The sequence below is a fragment of the Peromyscus maniculatus genome, chromosome 5 (genome assembly GCF_049852395.1).
Source record: "Peromyscus maniculatus bairdii isolate BWxNUB_F1_BW_parent chromosome 5, HU_Pman_BW_mat_3.1, whole genome shotgun sequence".
Lineage (NCBI taxonomy): Eukaryota > Metazoa > Chordata > Mammalia > Rodentia > Cricetidae > Peromyscus > Peromyscus maniculatus.
In genome coordinates, this window is record NC_134856.1 from 118,827,429 (window position 1) to 118,849,481 (window position 22,053).

At 42.4% G+C, this 22,053-nt stretch overlaps 1 protein-coding gene across 2 annotated transcripts; it reads left to right on the forward strand.

Moving 5' to 3' along the window:
• Window positions 1–6: 6 nt before the first annotated feature.
• Riok1 (RIO kinase 1) lies at window positions 7–21,301 on the forward strand. Of its 2 annotated transcripts, none has more exons than XM_006972777.4 (17): window positions 7–293; window positions 2,965–3,163; window positions 4,811–4,901; window positions 5,993–6,062; window positions 7,439–7,481; window positions 9,794–9,886; window positions 10,385–10,497; window positions 10,584–10,664; window positions 11,522–11,608; window positions 11,971–12,108; window positions 12,948–13,051; window positions 13,343–13,449; window positions 16,218–16,283; window positions 17,270–17,389; window positions 18,856–18,909; window positions 20,037–20,189; window positions 20,966–21,301. In XM_006972777.4, the coding sequence occupies exons 1-17, from the start codon at window positions 223–225 to the stop codon at window positions 21,074–21,076; spliced, it is 1,701 nt and encodes a 566-aa protein (XP_006972839.1). In that variant the 5' UTR covers window positions 7–222; the 3' UTR covers window positions 21,077–21,301. The 2 variants fall into 2 exon arrangements, with proteins under 2 accessions (XP_006972839.1, XP_015846376.1); XM_015990890.3 differs by having other exon boundaries at window positions 157–293; window positions 2,928–3,163.
• Window positions 21,302–22,053: the final 752 nt, after the last annotated feature.

Genomic DNA, 22,053 nt, shown 5'->3' on the forward strand with positions numbered 1-22,053 from the left:
AGGGCACTACGGCATGGAGCGGAACTTCTCGTGACGCACTTCCGGCACTGAACCTCCGGTCTGTCTGTGTTGGTGTTTGCAGAAATCGTGTATCCGGATACCCCGTGGCGCATGCTTGCTGCTTTGCGCCTGGCGATTGCCGAGCGATTCGTGTGAGGCGGGAGTCGCGGAGACGCGGTTGGGTTCGCCGGGTGAAAAGCCGTCTCTTCCGCCCCGCTTGTCATGGACTGCAGTCGGGATAGGATGGCCGCGGTGGTCCCCGGGCAGTTCGACGACGCGGACTCCTCTGACAGGTAGGCTGCTGGAGTCCACACACGGACTGCTCAGATCCTGCCAGCTCCGCATTCCTGGCGCCTGGCCGGTTTGGGCTGTGGTTTCTCCAAGGTCTGTCCTTATAGCTGGGCAGGTCGTGAAAGCTACCTGTCAAGGGAGTCGGGGTTCCCAGAGTAATCAGCAGAGAAGCAGAGTTGGGGACAGTTGAGAAACACAGGCCTTCACCACCCCCTCCCCATACAGGGTTCCACATAACACTCAGCAGATTTTTGTCTTCCACTGGAGATACAGTGATGAACGAGATAAATCAAGTCTCCACTGTCTATTTGGAAAGGAGGGCAGAAGCAGATAGTGTAAATGGGGTGCAATGAGCAGGAAAGAGCCAGATTTAGTAACTCAGGAGGACGCTTGCCTGCCACAGACAGGGCTCTGATTCTATTTCCAACACTAAAACCACAAGAAGTCCAGATTAAATCGCTAGAAGAAGCAGAGGAGAAACAACGTGTGTGACCGAGTGGACAAGTGAAGGCCCTATAGTTGATTCGTCTTGGCTGTAAAAACAAAAGCAAGAGGCCAGAGCCTAGAGCACAGTGGAGAGAACTGAGGCAGAAGGGAGACCAGCCAGATAGACCCTTACAAGTGGCTGAGAGGAGTTAAGGTACTGTTCAGGTCTTATAAGGCCAGAGGAAGGCGTTTAGCAGGTTCAGGGAGTTGTTTGATTTACGAATTAAAGGAACTGGTCAGTTACATAGATGTTCTTGGAGAGTAAGAGTGGAACAGAGAACCAATTAAAACAAACGAAAACCAGGTTCAAACACGATGGCTCCTACAGCTGTGATTATAGAATGATATTGAGGTAGCAAGATCAAGGTTTTGAGGTTAAATGAAAGCAGTGATGGAAAAGTTCCCATTAAAAAGGTGGTGGTGGCTCACGCCTTTAATCCCAGCGCCTTTAATCCCAGCGCCTTTAATCCCAGCGCCTTTAATCCCAGCGCCTTTAATCCCAGCGCCTTTAATCCCAGCACCTTTAATCCCAGCAGTCGGGAGGCAGAGGCTGGCGGGTCTCTGTGAGTTTGAAGCCAGCCTGGTCCACAAAGCAAGTCTTCCTGCAACTGACTCTCCTCTGAGTTTTTCTAGTGTGACTGACCCCCTGTCCTTTGCCGAGCCCCTCGGCCTCCGATCCCTGTGCTATCTACACACACTCCCTTTTTATATATGCCTGGGATTTATGGTTGTGTTCTGTGAACTTCTTTGCCAGGCAGACCTTTTGTCTGTCATATCTGGAAGAAGCAGCGGTTCGTGCTTAAGTACGACGATGGGGATTGTATTGTCTAGCTACTTCCTTGAGGCAAATCTTCAAAGCGTTGAAAGCCAAAGATTAAGAGCAAATCTTGACATGGTCAAGAGGAAAATGACAGCTATGTCTAGAGGAGCAACAACCCCATTACTGTCTGGCTGCTTACAACAATAGGAAGTGTCTTCAGTGCCAAAATAAAATGTTATGAGAGAAACTGAATCTAGCATTCCATGGCCAGTGGATGGTAAGACATATACCCCCAACTCCGAGACACACACACACACACACACACACACACACACACACACACACACACACACACGCCACAGTCTCAGTGCAGGCGCTGTGGCAGTTTTTAGGTACTTGATGGGTCAAAGTGGGGAGGTATAATCTAATCCTTGAATAGCACCCATTAAGCAACAGCCGATTGTGACAGCCCCTGTCATGGTGGTACCCAGAAGTTCTCCTTGGTGTTAGCTGGCTGCCGACCCTAGTACTTCATCGGGGCTTCTGTGTCCCCTGAGTGAATGCCCAGCTTCTCTGGGAATTGGCTGTGGTCAGCTTCCCTATGCTGCCAGTGGTTTTCAGATGTCATGATGTTGCTAACACTCCTGTCATTAAATTTACAGTTATTTAAGCTTTCTCATTTGTATGAATCATCTTCACCAAACAATCCAGTAAACCTTCCAGTGGTAATCCTCGCCTGAGGCTTAAACTTACATTTAGACACGTGAGGTATCTAGAAGAGACCCATCAGAAGTGGCTGGCATGTTCCTGGGATACTTGGAGACAGTGTGACAAAGATTATTGACAAATGTGTAGTGTGGGCTACAGCAGAAGGGTGGAACAGTTTCCCCAGAGGACATAAGAGTGGACGCCAGGACCATCCTGGGTCATAAAGGGACAGGAAAGGGAACTGTAGAAGCTGGCACTTGCCAGCAGGAGGGTGGCGGCTAACTTCCTGGCGGTACCTCTTTGAATAAAGAATGCTTCTGTCTTTGAGGGAACTAGAGCCCCAGTCAACAGCCCCAGCGTCCTGAGCATGAGCTGTGCAGAACATCTACTAGAATGTGTTTTGTTTGGGATGCACTAAGTTTATGAAAATGGAACCTGGCACCGGGTGTGGTGGTGCACTCCTTGATTCCAGCACTCTGGAGGCAGAGGCAGACGGATCTCCGAGTTGGAGGCCAGCCTGGTCTACAGAGTGAGTTCTAGGACAGCTGGGACTACACAGAGAAACCATGTATCAAAAAACAAAAACAACAACAATAACAAAAAGTGAGGGGGAAGATGGAGAAGGTTGGGAAATGTAAGGGAATTTTTAGGATTGTATGTATGTGTATGGTTTTTCCCTTAGAGGGTGTATAAACATGCCAGAACACTCTTATGTCTAGTGAAAGCATAGAAGTGAAGTCAATTCAAGCAAAGGACGACATCCTACTTAAAAACCTTCCGGATGATGTGACAGAGGTGAGGGGCGAAGGTGAGATCGATGAGGAAGACAGCTATGATTACGACAGTGATTGGTACTGGGATGATGGAACTGGAAAACTCACCAAGGGCTGTACCCAGAATGGAGGCAGTAACCCTCAGGTACGGAGTCATTCTGTAAATCTGCTTGTGTGTGTGTGTGTGTGTGTGTGTGTGTGTGTGTGTGTGTGTGTGTGTGGCAGATGTTAGGTATCTTCCTCATTAGTTCTCCACTTTATCTTTTCTTTGTGTGTGTGGGGGGGAGGGGGGTTGGCGGCTCCTCCACTGAATCACTGGTGAGCCCGGGTAATTTCAGCATGGATTGTGTTCTGATGTATATAGACTTAATGTTAGTTGTTACTTTGGGTTGCTGATGATTACAGCAATTAAATTGTTAGGTTGTAGGTACAGTGCATTGTTGGAACACTTTGCCTGCCATGCATCCCAGCATGACAAAAATCAATTAGTCAAACATGTATATGATAGAAAACATGTTTGATTTTTATTTATTGTGGTGCTAGGAATCAAACCAAGGGCAAGTATTGTGTTACTGATCTATATCCCAAGGCCAAAAGTTATTTTAAAGGTTAAAGGGGCTGAAGAGATGGCTTAGTGGTTTAGAGCATTTGAGGCTCTTGCAAAGGACCTGGGTTCAATTCCCAGCACCTAGATGGCAACTCACAACCATCTATAACTCCAGTTCTAGGGGGTCCAATGCCCTCTTCTGGCCTCTGTGGGCACCAGACACCATGCGATGCATAAACATACATGCAGAGCACCAGTATAAGTGTTGAGCCTTAGGCTGTCTTTCCCCTTTTCCTTTCTTGAGTGTCAGGCTTAAAATAAATTTGCTAGAGCCGGGTGGTGGTGGCGCACACCTTTAATCCCAGCACTTGGGAGGCAGAGGCAGGCGGATCTCTGTGAGTTCGAGGTCAGCCTGGGCTACCAAGTGAGTTCCAGGAAAGGCGCAAAGCTACACAGAGAAACCCTGTCTCGAAAAACCAATAATAATAATAATAATAATAATAATAATAATAATAATATTGCTAGAATGATTTTAATGTTAGCTTTAGCTCTTCATTAAACACTTTGAAGGTAAATGAATATTCTCAAGTATCAAATCTAGAAACTAATTAAATAAAAAACAAATATAACCTTATTATTCATAATAACAAAAAATACATTGAAGAGAATAACATGGGACCTCTGTTCTAGTCAGTAACCTTAACTTTTTCTTAGAAATGCCTCTTTTTAATTTTATTTTTTATAATGTATATCTGTATACCATGTGCATGCAGTTGATGAAATGCCCAAAGAGACCAGAAAAATGTTTTGGATCCCCTAGACTGAAGTTACGGACAGTTGTGAACTGCCACGTGGGTGCTGGGAATCAAACCCATTCTGGAAGAGCAGCCAGTGCTCTTAACTGCTGAGTCGTCTCTCCAGCTATAAACACCTTAAAAAACAAGTCTTAGAAAATGTGTTTCTCTTTTATGCTCCCGTGTGTAACGGTGTCAAGTCATAACTAACTGAACTGGCACGGGGGAGACGGGTCAGCAGGTAAAGGCACTCAGTGTCAAGCATGACAACCTGAGCTGTTCCCAGGGTGGAAGGAGAAACTCAGCAATTAAAATTTGTCCTCTCACCTCCATATGTGTGGTGCCCCTCCCCCCAAAATATAAAAAAAAAATAACTAAGGAAAGAAAGAACGTAATGCGAACCTTAGGCTTGAATTTACAACTAATCCTGTTTTAAACTAATTTCTTACAGGCAAATCGACAGACTTCTAACTACAATTCAGCCAAAATGTCTACTCCAATTGACAAGTCCTTGAGAAAATTTGAAAATAAAATCAATCTAAGTAAGTTTTTTAAAGATAGATTGCCTAGCCTGGGTGGTAGTGGTTCACATCTTTAATCCCAGCACTCTGGAGGCAGAGGCAGGCGGATCTCTGAATTCGAGGCCAGCCTGGTCTATAGAGCAAGTTCTAGGACAGCCAGGGTTACACAGAGAAACCCTGTCTTGAAAAAAACAAGCAAACACAAAACATGGCCTAACTGGGCTGTGAAGAGATTCTTCCAAATGCTGAAATGTTAGGCATTTTTGTTGGCTCAAGATGTACATGTATTCGACTCAATATTGTGGGAATATGAAGTTTCAGATACTCATTCCGATTCTTACCTGTTCTACATTGGATTTTCAATTAAAATAGCCTAAAAATGCTGTTTTGTTTGGTTAGACTCTATATTGGTGTTAATGGTTTAGTTGAAAGCCAGCCCTATTTGAACTATACTGCTTTAAAAATGCAAGGCCATCATTTTTTCCTTGCACTATCTTGATTCTTTAAACCTACCCTGTGTCTTTCATGTACACTGTCCATAAATATCAGATTAATGTATGTAAGTGTTTCACGGTCATCATGATGTACATGTAACTTAAGAAACTGAAGTTTGCAGAGTTATACTTTGAATTCAGACACTTGTGTTATCTATATTGTGCAAAATAGTAAGTATCTGAGATTTAATATGTAGATCCAATGTTTTTGAGTATTGTCTTTATCTAGAGTTTAGAATTCTGGCTCAAAAATCACACCTATAGTGCTATAAATGCATACTATGAAGACAATATCTTAACTTGTTGCTTGCCTCATAAGTAAAATATATTTTAATTCTATTAAGAAAATATAGGCCAGGTGGTGGTGTCGCACGCCTTTAATCCCAGCACTTAAGAGGTAGAGCCAGGTGGATCTCTATGAGTTTGAGGCCAGCCTGGTCTACAGAGCGAGATCCAGGACAGGCACCAAAACTACACAGAGAAACTCTGTCTTGAACCTCCCCCTCCCCAAAAATATATATGTAGAAGGGGGAAGAGAGGGGGAAGTACCCTGTTCAGAGACTATTAGTGTCTTTTTGCCTCTTGTATTATTTACATTGTGAGTTTTTGTTCTTTTAGATAAACTGAATGTTACTGATTCTGTCATAAACAAAGTCACCGTAAAAACTAGACAAAAAGAAGCAGACTCGTAAGTAATGTTTTCATTATAAGCATGGTTGGTGGAGACTAATTTGTTGAGTAGCATAATTGTTCTCCAAAGGATGTTGATGTGCTTTCATTTATTAGCGTAGAGTGTGCTTTTTGTATACTTTTGTAAATCTAAATATTAAATCAGTCTTAAGTAGTAAAAGTACAATCTTGTGAAGTCCATAAATGTGTTTTCATAAAGATAAGTGTTTGTAGATTCCAGTTTAGACTAAGACCTGGCTGACTTCTCTCATGTGCTAATAACTGGGATGATCATTACAGTATAGGAAATAACATTAATTCAATAGCAGTGTTAAAACTGAACATGAAAATCAGTTTTCCTCTGGTTTATTGCTGTGTCCACAGAGATAATTACTTTCTAAGTGACACCTTAGTCACTTGGTATTTCACTGACCTGTCTGTCTGCCTCCTTGTATTTGAACCCTTGTTAGTTTAGGATAGTGTGTTGGATTGAGTTATCTAGTATATGAGCTGAAGCAAATCAAGTGTCCGTCCGCATTAAAGAGTTAACGAACAGTATGACCACACTGAGTATTTCCCTTGTCACTGTACTCCAGGTGCTCTTGTATGTACTGCCTCAAGAATGTAGAAAGACTTCCTCTTACACACACATTCTTATTCCCTCTCCTCTACTTCTCTTTCTCTACTCCTCCGTCTCCCTCCTTCCTCCCTCCACTCTCCCTGTCTCCCTTTTCTCTGTATGCATATGTGAAATGTATTATATTACATACATAACATTATATACACACACATATATGTTTGTGTGTATGTGCGTGCATGTATGTGCGTGGCTGTGGGCTCATATTTGAGTGCACGTGACTGAGGATAATAATGAATGAGGTCCAACAGGAAATTATAAACCTACTTAAAACATGAGATCTGTTGTTTTTGTTGTTTCTTGATTACATGGTTCTCGAGTGTGAGCTTTGTAGATGACATGTCCTCTAGAAATACCAAAAGGGGTCCTGGGAGATGGTGGAGAGAAGGGTCAGTAAAAGTGCCTGTCACACAAGCTTACAACCAGAGTTTGATCCCTGATGGTGGAAAGAAGCCAACTCCCAAGCTTGTCTTCTGACCATCATATGCAGAGTGGCTTGCTCTTATCTACATTTCATTCACACACAAGAATAATAAATGGAAAAAAATAACTTTAAAATGAAATAATAGAAGATTAGACATGTCTGCTAAGGGGATTTGACTTGCATGCTCAGAGAAATGGAGTTTTACTGATTAAATATCAAATTAGGATGAAAAATTCTTACGAAAAATTGCTTAAGAATTGTCACAGAGTCGTTTACATTTAGAAGTCTCATTCTGGCTCCTCACTGAGTTTTGACTATCTTTGTTTTTGCTTAGGTATCGAGTTAAAGATAAGGCCGACAGAGCAACCGTAGAACAGGTATGCTTGATGTGTGCTGCGTGGTCTTGTCTGGAACTATCATTCCCTTGTCCTCTGCATTGTGCCTTGCTTTTAGCTTCCTTGCTTGGTGCTAATCTCACCTAAAACTACTCCTGAGTAAAGTTCAGTGAGTGGCACTTTGCTGTATAATAGGACCACTTAGGTACGGTAGAACCATGGTCTGGCCGTAACTCTTGAAGCTACGATCAGTGCTTCCCCTTCTCAGGTGGGGAAGGCAGAGACTAGCAGACTAGGGTCTTTGCCATTCAATAGGTTGAGTAGCTGCCGTGTGTCTGGGGCCTGTATAGATGAGGGGAAAAGGAAAAAAGGGCAATACCTTCAGATTATGGAGACCTCTTTCTTACATGTGCTTTATTCTTTGCAGGGGGTGGGGTGCTAGTCCCTAATTTCTTGTGTGTGTGTGTGTGTGTGTGTGTGTGTGTGTGTGTGAGAGAGAGAGAGAGAGAGAGAGAGAGAGAGAGAGAGAGAGAGAGAGAGAGAGAGAGAGAGAGAAAGGAAAGAAAGAAAGAAAAGAAAGAAAGAAAGAAAGAAAGAAAGAAAGAAAGAAAGAAAGAAAGAAAGAAAGAAACAGACAGATTCTCTTTGTAGTCCTTGCTGGCTGAAACTTGCTGTTTAGACCAGGCTGGCCTCAACCTCACAGAGATATGCCTGCCTCTTGCCTCTTGAGTGCTGAGATTAAAGGTGTATGTCACCTGATCTAGATTTTTTTTTTTTTTTTTTGGTTTTTTCGAGACAGGGTTTCTCTGTGTAGCTTTGCGCCCTTCCTGGAACTCACTTGGTAGCCCAGGCTGGCCTGGAACTCACAGAGATCCGCCTGCCTCTGCCTCCCGAGTGCTGGGATTAAAGGTGTGCGCCACCACCGCCCGGCCCACCTGATCTAGATTTTTGATGTGAAGAAAAGGATTTAAAAAAAAGGTTTGGGCCGGGTGGTGGTGCACGCCTTTAATCCCAGTACTCGGGAGGCAGAGGCAGGCGGATCTCTGTGAGTTCGAGGCCAGCCTGGGCTACCAAGTGAGTCCCAGGAAAGGTGCAAAGCTACACAGAGAAACCCTGTCTCGAAAAACCAAAAAAAAAAAAAAAAGGTTTGGATTATTATTATTGCTGCCTGTGGGGCGTTTACCCACCACCCCCACAGTTCCCCAGAGTTTTCTTGAGTGCAATCAGCAGGAAATATTAGATAGAAGGATTTATTGCGGAGAATATCGCGGAGATAAACAGATAGAAAATAAAGGATAGCCTCGAGAGGGCCTGGAACCTATTCCAACAGGCCCCGACTGTCTCTGGCCCAGGGTTTTTATAGAGACACCAAGGGGGTGGAGCGAAAGACCTCCTCCCCCAGCACAGCCAAGTGCAGACCATCTCAGACACCTGCACTCAGGCCCGTGGTCCTGATCATCCTCTATTCGGACCTGCTGGGTAAAGCCACGAGGAACCCGAGAATGGGCTCCCACAGCTGCCTACCTGTGCTCTCCTCTACCTATATGTATATGTACAATTCCACATTTTGAAATAGCAGCTTCTTGACGTACAGCTCCTTGACTTAAGATTTAAGCACCCCTCTGCCCTGTACCCCCAAGGAAGTAGAAGCTAACCTGCAGTCTAGTTTGTGGAATTGATGAATCACTGGACAGAAAAGATCTTATTTATAATGTTAACTTATTATTGTATGCTAGTTTGTTTGTTCACTTGCTACAAACTAGAGTCACCTGGGAAAAGGGAACCTCCAGTGAGGGATTGCCTCCATCAGGTTGGCTTTGTAGGCAAGTCTGTGTGCCAGCCCACTGTGGGTGATTGCCGGCGGGGCCCCCCCCCCAACAAGTAATTCTGGGTTGTATAAACAAGCAAGTTGGGCAATCTTTGGAAAGCAAGCCAGTCAGCAGCTTTCCCCCATGGTTTCTGCCTCAGTTCCTCCATCGAGCTCTTGCCCTGACTTTCCTCAGCGGTGAACTGTTGTCTGGAAGTGTAAGATGAGATAAACCTTTTCCTCCCCAAGTTGTTTTGGTCATGGTGTTTATCACAGCGACAGAAACCAAACTAGAATTTGTGTATGTGCATGATGGAGGAGGCAGCTCCTGTGCAGTGGTGTCTATGTGGAGGTTATAGGTCAACCTCATGGGGTTGGTTCCAACCATCCACCTTTTTGTGGGTGGGTTCTGTGTGGCAAGCAACTTCATTCACTGAACCATCTTGATCACCCTGGGTATGTACTTTGTTGTTCTCTAATTTATTTGTCTGATTTGTTTTCATGATTGTACTTAAAAACAACAACAAAACCAAACATTTCTTTTCAGGTTTTGGATCCCAGGACAAGGATGATTTTATTCAAGATGTTGGATAAAGGAGACATAGCAGAGATCCATGGCTGCATCAGTACTGGAAAAGAAGTGAGCTTTTAGATCCATGAGTCTGTGAAAGACATAGCTCATTCACACCATCACAATTAGCAACTCATTTTGTGGGAGTTAATTAGATGTAAGAAAATTACCATTAGAGATACATGTGTGAAACCAATTACACTTAAATTGGACTTTTCTATATACAATATGCCTCATGTAACAATAGGCTACATTTAGAGGAATGAGTCGTTAAGCAGTTTTGTGTAGTAGAAAAATTGTCTATGATATCACTATAGGTAATACAATTTTATGGAACCATTCTGATATATGGGGCCCGTCAATGACCAGAACATAACAGGGTGGCATATGAATGCCACCTGGAGGTATATTAATTGTGATACAATGTTTCATATTTTAATTCACACCTTTAAGAGATGGCAGTGATACAGATGTTGTTTCAGTTTACTTTTGAGCTTAGAATCAACTGGAAAACTGACATAAGTTACTTAACACATGCTTCATTTCCTTTGATTTTGGTTAAAATAGGCTAATGTATACTATGCTAGCACAGCCAGTGGAGAGAGCAGAGCAATCAAAATATACAAAACTTCTATTTTGGTGTTCAAAGATCGTGATAAGTACGTAACCGGGGAATTTAGGTGAGTCCAGATTCTTGAATTCCTTTTTCCTCGAGTGCTAAAATAGTATAATGTAGAGACTAAAGGAACACGTTTTCTTACTCTAGATTTCGTCGTGGCTACTGTAAAGGGAACCCTAGAAAAATGGTGAAGACATGGGCAGAAAAGGAAATGAGGAATTTATCCAGGTGACTTGGGGGTGTGTGGGGTGGGGGTGGTGCACACGCTTACCTGTGTCTGTCTGTCTGTGTGTCTGTGCTGTGCCCTTTCCACAGAGTGGGAGGCCTTAGGCCATGGAGCTTATTACATACGCTTGACCAACTGAAGAGTCTGATGCCATGTGAAAACATGGGGGATTTGTTTGAGGGAGATAAGGCTTTTACAGGAGTTTAGACAGTAGTAAGTGACATGGCGATGATAATGCTGTCATTTAAACAAATTACAGGGCTTTTAGATAAATTTTGTCAGGTCCTAAACTCCTTGCTAATTACTTGCTTTTCTTACTCAGTCCAGTTTGGGACACATTCATGAAGTCATTTTGCCGTAACTACTGTAAAGAAAGGACATTTACCTAGTTTTCTCAGTTTGTGGAGTTTTCTTTCCCCTTTCCAGTGTCTTTTAACTTTTTATGTGATATCCATAAGTATAGTTTGCTATTAAGCCAGTACCATTTGGTTTGGAAGTCCTTTGAAATCTTCCTGTAGCCAGCTAACCACTAGGTCTGTGTACAGTGATTTTATTTTTGGATTAGTAAATTCAAAAGATAATTGTCGACTTAGCTGCTATGTCTCATCAATTCTAAGATGTACTTTTTTATTTTTCACAGTTTAACACCTCTAGAAGTGGATTGGGTACCACAAGTTATGGGATTTGATAGTTTATCAGAGTTTTGATGTTCTTGGTGGCACATACTAGTGCCACTTAAAACCACTGGTTTAGGAAAAGCGATATAGTTGAGAGGACTTGGTACTGTTTCCTAACAGCAGCATTCATAATTTGTTTATATGTCTTTTGACTTCCAGTTGTCCTTTTATCTACATCACAGGCTAAGTACAGCAAACATACCATGTCCAAAACCAATCCGGCTAAAAAGTCATGTTCTTCTCATGGGCTTCATTGGCAAAGATGACATGTAAGTATATGGAAGGTCAAAAGATTTCATGGTGAAACTGTATCTTAAGCCCAGTGAGCTCTGTACTAGTAAGTTTTCTCATAGTTCCTTTCGTGAGCGTTTCCTGCTGTGTTAGTGCATAACTGTTATGGTTTACCATTGTGAAGTTTCATGGGGCTTCAGAATAACAAAGTTAACCTTGTTTTTGAGGAATATTTAATTTCCTAAAGCTCTGGAAAGTACCTGTAATTGTCAGCATTTTGGAGTGGCATCCATTATCCCATAGTCAGTTCACATGACAAATGGCAGAAGAGAGGTGCATGTAACTGTAGAATGAGGTGAGAAAACTTGCTAATTTTTATCATCGTTCTTATTTATTCGAGGCCCGCACCACTTTTGAAAAATGTCCAGTTGTCAGAATCGAAGGCACGGGAGTTGTACCTGCAGGTCATTCAGTACATGAGGAAAATGTATCAGGATGCTCGACTTGTCCATGCAGATCTCAGTGAATTCAACATGCTGTGAGTGATTTGTTTCCTAGAAAATGCCCTTTTATTATTTTATGTCCTTTAAAAAAATTCAAATCTATAAAGTCATACTGTTTTCTGTTGGCTTCCCCATGGTAGGAAGTAAGATGTGGTCACTGCCTTCAGTGACCTTAGTCACAGAATAGACCACTGTGAAGGACTAAGGTTGTAGCTTGGTTGGTAGAACAAGTGCCTCGTATGTGCATGTGAGCCTGTGGATTCCAGCCTCAGCCCCACATGGTGTCGGGACGGGTGCATTTTTAGCTGACTTAATGAGCTTTGAAATTTTCTCAGTGTTTATCTTTTTATTAGTCAAGATAGCCCTTTTTTACTGCTGTAGTCATTTATGAATTACTTAAGGTGAATTTTTTTTTCTTTTAAGCCAGATAGAGGCATACCTGGAATCTCAGCACTTAGGAAGCTGAGGCAAGATTAAGAATTTGAGGCTAGCCTGTGCTACATAGAGAGACCCTATTCAAAACAAAGAACAGAATAGATTTTTATTTATTTATTTTTTTTTGTTTGGCTTTTTTTGGACACAGAGTCTCCCTACATAGCTTGACTGTATTTTGTAGATCAGGCTGGCCTCAAACTCAAAGAGATCCACTTGCCTTGCCTCACGAGTGCTGGGATTAAAGGCGAATACCACTACACCCAAGCTGAAAATGTGTAGCCCAGGCTGGCCTTGAATTCTGGCCTGATCCTTCCACCTTTGTCACCTTCAGCAAATCCTGCTGGTGTGTGCCACCACAACCAGCTTCAGAATAGTTGGAAAAAAAAACAACAAACAAGAATCTAGTAGTAACTTCTAACCTCTGTTCATTGTCCACAAGGTACCATGGTGGAGATGTGTACATCATTGATGTTTCTCAGTCTGTGGAGCATGATCACCCACATGCACTGGAGTTCTTGAGAAAAGACTGTGCTAATGTCAATGGTGAGTAGAAAGGGGCATTTCCTGACAGCGTGCGTCTGTGCGTGCATGCATAGGATGAGGTCTTGTCACTTGAGTGGGAATGTAGTCGGGCATTAGAACACTATGTTTGCCTCTCACCCGGAAGACCTTGCATTTGATCGCCAGCACCAATAAACAAGTCTCGTTTAATTGCCAGTACAGTGCCACTTAAACCATTGGCTGGAGATGGTGCATTTTTCCTTCCTTTTCTGTTTCCTAGTTGGAGTAGTAACGTCCCCTTGCAGAGCTGTCATTAATGGCTTCCTTTGACAGATTTCTTTTTCAAACATGCTGTTGCTGTGATGACCGTTCGGGAGCTCTTCGAGTTTGTCACGGATCCTTCCATCACCCCTGAGAACATGGATGCTTATCTCGAAAAGGTAAGATGGGCTGAGGAGAGGAATAAGTATGACTTGCCTTGTGTGCACATCTGGGGGACTTGGGTTGCCTAGTGTAATTATTCATTTCCATAGCCGCTTAGCACTTCTCATTCCACAGTGAAATTAGAGACAGCAAAGATGTCAGGAAAGCCAGCTTTCTTGACCTTACTCAACTGGCAAGATTACAGAATGTCAACTTCCATGAATGTTTAATAAGAAAACTGCCAGGGCATGTGGCAAAATATGCATGCCATTAAGTGCTAAGCATTAAATGCATTTCGGGTACTGTGAAAATCATTAGTTTTCTATCTGTAGAACTTTTTTTTTAAATCATCAAAGACTGAAACTGTGCTTACTAAATCCCCCTCCCCCCAGCTCCTGGAAACCACCATTCTGGTGTCATTGAGCTGCTCTTGGTGCTGCTAATCACACACTGTTTGTCCTTTTTTATTTCCTTTAGTTTAAAGTTTTTCATTTTTTATTTTCATGTATATATGTGTGTTTCTGGGACTGTGTGCTATGTGTGCAGATGCCCAAGGAGGCCAGAAGAAGTATCTTGGATCCCTTGGAATTAGACCTGCCGTGGTTATGAGCCACCTGAATTGAGTGCTGGGAACCAAACTCGGGTCCTCTGGAAGAGATGCAAGCACTCTTAACTATTGAGCCATCCCTCAGCTTCTTGTTTGACCTTTGTGGCTTATTTTGCTCATCGTGTTCAGTGCTCATCTGTGTTCTAGTGTGTGACAGGATTTCCTTCCTTGTTTAAGGGTAATAGTCCATTTGTATGGACCATACTTTGTCTATGGTCCCATCTGTCAGTGGACATTCGGGCTCTCTTCCACATGATTCCGTTATCATGATGAATCCGGTGAGAGCCCATATGAGCATATAAATGTCTCTTCAATCTGGGGCCTGTTGACTGTACTGTTTTCCAGTTCTGCTGACACCGCAGGACTTGCCGTTTCTCTGTATCCTGGCCCGCACTGATTACCCTCTCATTGGGGAGCCGTCCTAATGGGTGTAAGGTGGCATCTTGGTATGAGTGTGCTGAGTGTTCCTCTGATAATGAGTGACACTAAACACCTTCTCATGTTTCTCCTGGAGAAACGCCTGCCTAGACTGTTTGAGGCAGGCCATTTGTCCTGGTGTGAACCTGGCTGCTCACTTTTCGTCAGTCCTGAGCGGCGCTATTCTCCAGCCTGTGCATTGCCTTTTCCCCTCTTGAGTGCGCCTTTGGCCCCCAAACAGATATTTTATATTTTGATATAGTCCATTTATCTCTTGTTACTCTCGTCACTTCTGGGTCAGGTAAGGGTTTTCCTATTTCCCCTTCCCCTGGAATGCCTTTCCATCTTGGCCTTTGTTCATCCTGCTCTGCCTGGCAAAATTTAAAACCCAGGTCAGAAACCTGTCTCAAGGGAAAATTCAGGAGAAATACTGTTTTCAGGGGTATTGTTTTCTCTTAAAAATTTTTTTTGAGTCGGTTTTTCCTGTAACCAGGCTGCCTCAAACTATATAGCCAAGGATGAATTTGAATGTGTGATTCTCCTGCCTCTGTCTGCTGAGTTCTGAGATTTTAAGTGTGCACCTCTACACCAGTTTCTACAGTGCTGGGATCAAACCAAGGGCTTGGTGCATGCTGTGCTGGCATTCTTAACTGAGTACATCTCCAGCCCCTTTATTTGGTTGGTTGGTGTTGTAGGATATTATTTCAAGGTGTGTTACTTTTGTTTATGCTCTGGAACCGTTTATGTTTAATGACGCATAGATGTGTTTGATTAAATAAAATTCACCTGCAGTCAAGAGTTTGCGTCAGCAACTGACAGGAAGTGGTAGGGAGGAGCCAGGTGAGAAAGGGTTTATAGAGAGGGCCGAGGAGACGCATAGGGCTTTTTGGAGGACACGATCAGGGAGAGGAGGTGAGCTACTTGTCCAGCCTCTCTGAAGAGCAGAATTCCACTTTAACCTTTGAATCTTGAGTTCTTTAGAGGGACAGAGGTCTAGTTAAGTTCCCTTCATAGCTTTGCAAGCGTTGAAGCCGGAGGGAACGGAACTCCCTCTGGCTTCAGCCCTTGCGGCCTGGCCACTGCTGGCAGCAACAGAGTTGCGGTTGCTGATTCGGACAGCTGTGACTTAAAAGGCAGCAGCCATTTAAAAAGACAGCAGGTGGGCTTGGTCTCTTTTTGGGGTGTTTGTTTCTTTGGGCTAGGTCTTATCTGTAGCCCAGGCTGACCCGACCTTATGCTCTTCCTGCTGCTGCCTGCTCAGTGCGGGGGTGTGTGGGGGGGTCCTAGCTGTGCACCGCCGTGTGTGGTAGGTTATGAACCGTTGAGGGACAGACATTTTATTTGTGGGTTGTCAGTACCTGACTATGTACTAGGCAACTAACTACCTGTTGTCTTAGTTAGGGTTTCTATTGCTGTGAAGAGACACCATGAGTTAGGTCTGAGTGTGAATGTGATGCCGGTGCTGGGATGTGGAGCTTTGGATAGCCCAGGCCAGTGTTCCACCACTGAGCTGCACCCCAGTGTTGATCTGGAAGAAGGGGACTAAAGGTACCTTGAGACTAGAAGGATTTATTGTTTCTTTTTAAATGACTGGCAAGTCTTTGGTAGAGAGCCAACCGACATTGTAGATGCTTGTTCTAGGTACTTTGAGAAGTGTGAAGACATGACACCTATTAAGATTAAAAAAAATTCATTACAAAATAAAAACTGTCTTTTCTAGGGTGAATGTAAAGGAAACTAACTTTTTGATTTCTCTCAAAGGCCATGGAAATAGCATCCCAAAGGACCAAGGAAGAAAAGACTAGTCAGGATCATGTGGATGAAGAGGTGGGGTTATTATGTATTCACAGCCGTGGGGAGTACTTGTGGGGTTTGCTGTGGGACTGTGGGGTGTTCTGTCGTGTGTTTGAGACAGGATTTTTTCATATAAATCAGGCTGTTCTAAAATTTGATATGTAGTATAAATAACCCAGCCTCAAAGTCACACTCATTCTGCTTCAGCTGCCTGATTGCTAGAGTAACAGGTGTGTGCCACCATTCCCAACTAATTCTGGTGTTACAGGGCTTTTCCTGGTTTTGTTTTTGTTGGTAAAGCATGAACTTGATTTTATAGATAAATGGCATATAATTTACATTCAATTATATTGTTACTCAGCAGCCTCTTTGCCTATTTTTTAGGTAGTTTTGAAAGAGCTTGTGGGGTGTGTGAATCAAGAAGGAAAAGATTTAATTTTCAAGTATGAATTTTTAAATGACCTACGTACTGATTCTATAACTATAACAGACTTTAAATATTGACACTTTGTTAAAAAATAAAATCAAACTAGTCCTAAGAAGTCAAGACATTTTTATTAAGGTCCACAGTAAGCTTATTATTACTATATTTGTTATTATTGTAGTTTATTCTGATCAGAAGTTTTGTAGCAGCTGGGTGGTAATGTCCTGCATTGTAAGAATAGATGTATGTGTTCAATTGCTTACAGGCAGGCAATCCTTGCTAACTATAACTCCATCCTGTCCTTCCTCTCGGAAAATGTTTTTTGAGATTGAAAATGTATGAGAGGAGCGTTATTCTACGGATCATCTGGAATAGACTCTTTTCTTCCTTAAATCAGTTATAAAATTTTATTTTTATCTTATCAAATTGTTTTTAGCTTACCACATAGCAGAGACAGTACCAGTGGGTATACAAGCTGACTGAAAGTCAGTGTTGGAAATGCTAATACAGATTTCTGCATGATTAATAGAGCTGAGGCTCCTGAAGGGATGGAGGGGAATAGGAATGGTAGTTTAATTTTGCTTTCTTCTGTTAGGTGTTCAAACAAGCATACATTCCCAGAACCTTGAATGAAGTGAAAAATTATGAGAGAGATGTGGATATAATGATGAGGTTGAAGGAAGAAGACATGGCTTTAAATACTCAACAAGATAATGTGAGTAGCTTGGTTTGTCTACAGAGCCAGTCCTAACAAAAGAGACTGTCCTGAGCTCAGTCCTGGCTTGGTGCTAGTGAGATGGTCAACCCCTTTGTATAAACATGCTTCCATACATGGTGGCTGTAAAGGGAATACTCCTGGATTTAAGGGGCGGGGAATGATGCATTTGCATGCGTTCAGAGAACTATAACTCATAAAAAAAGCAGATTCACAAAGAAGTCTAGGATAAAAATGATTGTAGTAGATTGATAAGCTATGCTTCATTTCCACACACATTTGAAGAAATGTTTAAAATATGTCATTTTTAGTCATGTGTGTATGTGTGGGGGTGGTATGTGCACATGAGTGAATTTGGGTGTCCTTGGAAGCCAGAGGTGTTAAGTCGCCCTGGAGCTGGAGTTAAGAGGGGATTGTAAGCCTCCCGCACAGGTCCTCGGCAAGAGCAGAACAAGTTCTTAGCCACTGTGCATCTCCAGTCCCCTTGGAATAGTTGTTTGTTAATGGACCAGAAAGTAAACAAACCCTTGAGGCTTTGCAGCCATGTAGAAAAACTTAGGTGTTTATGTAAGTTTTTAGAAAGGTAGAAGAAACGGCCTCCAGATTTTCATGCATGAACAACAAAAGCATTTACAAAATTCTTGCTATGTGTGTTAGATGTGTGCATGAGAGTGTGTGTGTGTGTGTGTGTGTGTGTGTGTGTGTGTGTGTGTGTGTGTGTGTGAGAGAGAGAGAGAGAGAGAGAGAGAGAGAGAGAGAGAGAGAGAAAGCGCGAGCGCGAGCGCGCGCACGTGCCATGGTGCCTCCTGCCGTGGTGCCTGTAGGAAGGCCAGTGGACAGCTCTGTCGAGTCCCTGTCTCCACCTTTGTTTGGCTTCGGAGGATTGTAGTCAGGGTGTCATGGCAAGTGCCTTTATCTACTGAGCTAGCTCTCTGGTCTAACACACTTTAACAACGACAAAAAAAGATTTATTAATTATATGTCTGTGTGATCGCATGTACACAGAAAAGGTTGTTGGGCCCTTGGAGCTTTCTGAGTCATCAAATATCAGTGCTGGGATCCTAACTCTGGTCCTCATGATTGAGCAGCATGTACTCTTTATCACTGAGCTGTCTTTCCAGCCCCTTGAAGCACTTTCAGTCATAACTACAACTTTTGCTATGTGGGTCTACTGATGAGAGCAGAATAGGATTGTTTGTGGACTGGGTAACATTGAAAAAAGTGCAAAGTTAGTATTTGCTGTCACGTGGTGGGTTACAAGCTCATCTGAACACTATCAGGCTTTGATTGTGTTGGGCCTGGGCATGCATACCTGCCACATAACAGTACAAGCTCCTTTCTGTGTTACTATGTGATAGATTTTGAGTACATTCTCAAAATCACAGTGTTTAGTCCAGTGTTCAGTGGTGTAGTATGTACATATCATTGTTAATTTTTATATTTTTCTTTCTCCTTTTTGTTACAAGATTCTATACCAGACTGTCACAGGATTGAAAAAAGATTTGTCAGGCGTCCAGAAGGTATGGAGAACATGTGTTACTATTGCTTTATATATGACACATTTATTATGTGTGTGTGTACTCATAAGTGTGCCATAGCACATGTGTGGTGGGTTACCAGAGGACAACTTTGGGGAGTTGACTCTACACCTCCTAGGTCTTTGGGATCCAACTTAGATTGTCAGTCTGCCTGATGAGCCATCTTGCCAGCCTGTGGAAACTATTTTTAAAAGATGTAAAACTTAGTGTAAAATAGTATTAGAATTAAATTTGGAAATGAACCTATTTTTTCTGTCCCTGAATTCAGTTAAAAGTGAAATATTTGTCTTTAATTCTGAGCTTCATTGGTCTGGGGTATTACTGGTAGCCATACCCTGTTTTTGGTAGTTTTACAATCAGTTTTGAAACATGTCAGGGCTGGAGAGATGGCTCAGTGGTTAAGAGCTCTTGCTGCTCTTCCAGAGGACCTGGTTCAGCTACCATCACTCACCCACTTACCTGTAAGACAAGAAAATGGAAAGTTCAAGGTCAGCCTGGACTATGTAATGAGATTCTGTTTCAAAAAAGAAAAAGTTGAGTAAATGTGGTAAATTTCAGGGAAAATGAAACTTTCTCTTGGTTGACTGTTCATTTCATAGAAAAAGTTGTGAAGTCACTGAAGTAGATCTTTATTATTGTTGTTGTTATCATCATCATCACCATTATTATTATTATTTGCCTCTGTATTTCACATCCTTTCCAAATCCCATCCCAAACATTTGGCTTGCTAAAAGTAGCTGCAGACTTACGTTGTTGTTTTAGGTCACCCATATAACCCTAGTAATCAGGCATGTGCCCAGCCTTTGGCAGTGGACCACATGTGTGCCAGGCTAGCTGTGAATATAGCCCCACACATTTGTAGATGACAGCATCATGTTGTAGTGTCAAAATATTGAACACCTGTGCTAGTTCCTTTATTTGCATATATTCATACTGGTATGAAGGGATGCTGTCCATCTTTCTCTCTGTTGATTCTGCTATTTTGATGTTTCAGTACATGACTTTAACATGTATCTGGCATGCTGATATAAAATGGTGGCATTGACATGTTGACTAACAAATAGATAAGTAATTGGCTTCAAGTAACATGGTTCTGTAATAACTTTAAGGTCCCTGCACTCCTAGAAAGTGAAGCTAAGGAAAAGACTTGTTTTGATTCAGAAGATGCTGAAAGTTCCGAGTGCTCTGACACAGACTCTGAAGAGCAGGGAGAGAATGCCCAGTGCAAAAGACACACTGCTGACCCTGACGTTGATAAAAAGGTTAGCCAAGGTCTTTATTCTTCTTGAGTGTGGAAGCTCTGGAGCATCGATAATGCCTCTTTTGTTCTTGTTTGGCTTTTTTTTTTTTTTTTGAAACAGGGTTTCTCTGTGTGGCCCAGGGTATCCTGGAACTCACTCTGTAGACCAGGCTGGCCTGGAACTCACAGAGATCCACCTGCCTCTGCCTCCCAAATGTTGGTATTAAAGGTGTGGGCTACCACTTCGGGCATCAATAGTGCCTTTAATTGTAGTTTCATAACTAAATGTGAACTTTACTTTTGGAGTAAATTAGAGACTTGGCTGCTATTAGGAGCTTCTTCAATATCGCACAGAGAACAGGTTATGTCTCCTACTAGAAGCAAATATTTGTTTCTTTCTAATCTTTATTTCTCTTAAAATAGGGAGTTTGTAAACATCAAGTAACATACAGGGATAGTGATTTGGACTCTGCAGTTTCAGCAAAGTTCAAGGGTCAGGATGTAGTTCAGTGGTAGATGGGCTGGGGTTGGGGTGGGGGACCAAGAACAGTCTGGACAACAAAGTGAGACCCTCTTGAGGGATGGAAGAAGGCAGGGGTATTGGGGTGGGGATGCAAAGAAGTGAGACAGAGGGAGCCGCAAAGAAAAGTTGTACCCCACGTTTCACTAACTTGTAATTGTTATTTTTTATACTACATTTACTTTTATCCTGTTAACATAAGAATTTTAATTTAATTCTAATAACAGTTTGAATACTCTGAATGAAATTTGTTGGGGTTGTGTTGTTTGTTTTTACAGGAAAGAAAAAAGCTGGTCAAGGAAGCCCAGAGAGAGAAGAGGAAAAATAAAATCCCTAAACATGTGAAAAAAAGAAAGGAAAAAACAGCCAAGGCCAAAAAAGGCAAATAGAATACAGAGCCATGTTGTGGACATCCTCAGCTCCTTTGTGAACCTCAAGTGGAAGTTGTCGATTTGAGGATGGCTTCTTGACTAAATCTTAGTCTTCTCCATCTCACTGTTGGGGAAGACTGGGTGTGGTCATGGGGCTGCCTTGAAAGCCCAAAGCCCGTAATTCGGGATCCAGTCACTGCCCTGCTTTTAATGGATTTATTAAAGTACTATTTTAATGAAGAACTTGGTACATTTTATTTTTATATATTTTCTCCTACAAACTTTTTCAGAAGTATCATAAATATTTAAATGTGATGAACATCCACAGTCTTTATAAAATTGATCATAAAGGCACTCCAACTGATTTGGGAATATTTGTTTTCCTTGTACATGCCAAAGACACGTCTGAAATCAACTGATTACCAAGCTGTGGCTTATAGCCTGGAATTCCACTCGTAAGAGAATTCATCTGGCCGTGGTGTTGCAATTCACAGCAACTCTGTTCTTGTGTATTCTCTTGCTTGTTTGTCATGTGATCCCGCTTGTCTTTAGAATGCCTTTCCAGCTAGACCTTTCAGTTCAGAAGCATTTCACATCCGGCCATTTGTCATGTTCAAACATTTAGGTATTTTAGGTACTGGGATATAACAGTGAACAAAACAAAATTACTTCTTTTGAATAGTTTGCATTCTCATAGGGAAATGAAACATTAAACAAAGTAAGTAGCATTCTTCCCTTAGGTTACAAATTATATAGAGAAATAATGCTGAGTAAAGAGAATGCCTGGGGAGACACACGCCACACAGTGAGATACCTGACAAAATGCTGGAAGCTGAGTCCCACTGAGCTTCCTGGCCCTGCCATGGCTAAATGGAAGGATTCTAAGTTCTGGCCAGCCTGGGCTACTTAAAGATACAGACAACAAAGCCAAGTCAGTACAGCCGAAGGAAGAGTACTCCAAGTGACTCGAACAGCCATGGGAAGGACCCTGCAGG

Bases quoted from the DNA above. Each gene is read 5' to 3' on its own strand.
- Riok1 (XM_006972777.4), top strand. From the start codon at position 223: ATGGACTGCAGTCGGGATAGGATGGCCGCGGTGGTCCCCGGGCAGTTC. The intron at 9,887-10,384 runs GTGAGCTTTTAG...TGGTTAAAATAG, and splicing joins GCATCAGTACTGGAAAAGAA to GCTAATGTATACTATGCTAG. The intron at 10,498-10,583 runs GTGAGTCCAGAT...TTCTTACTCTAG, and splicing joins TACGTAACCGGGGAATTTAG to ATTTCGTCGTGGCTACTGTA.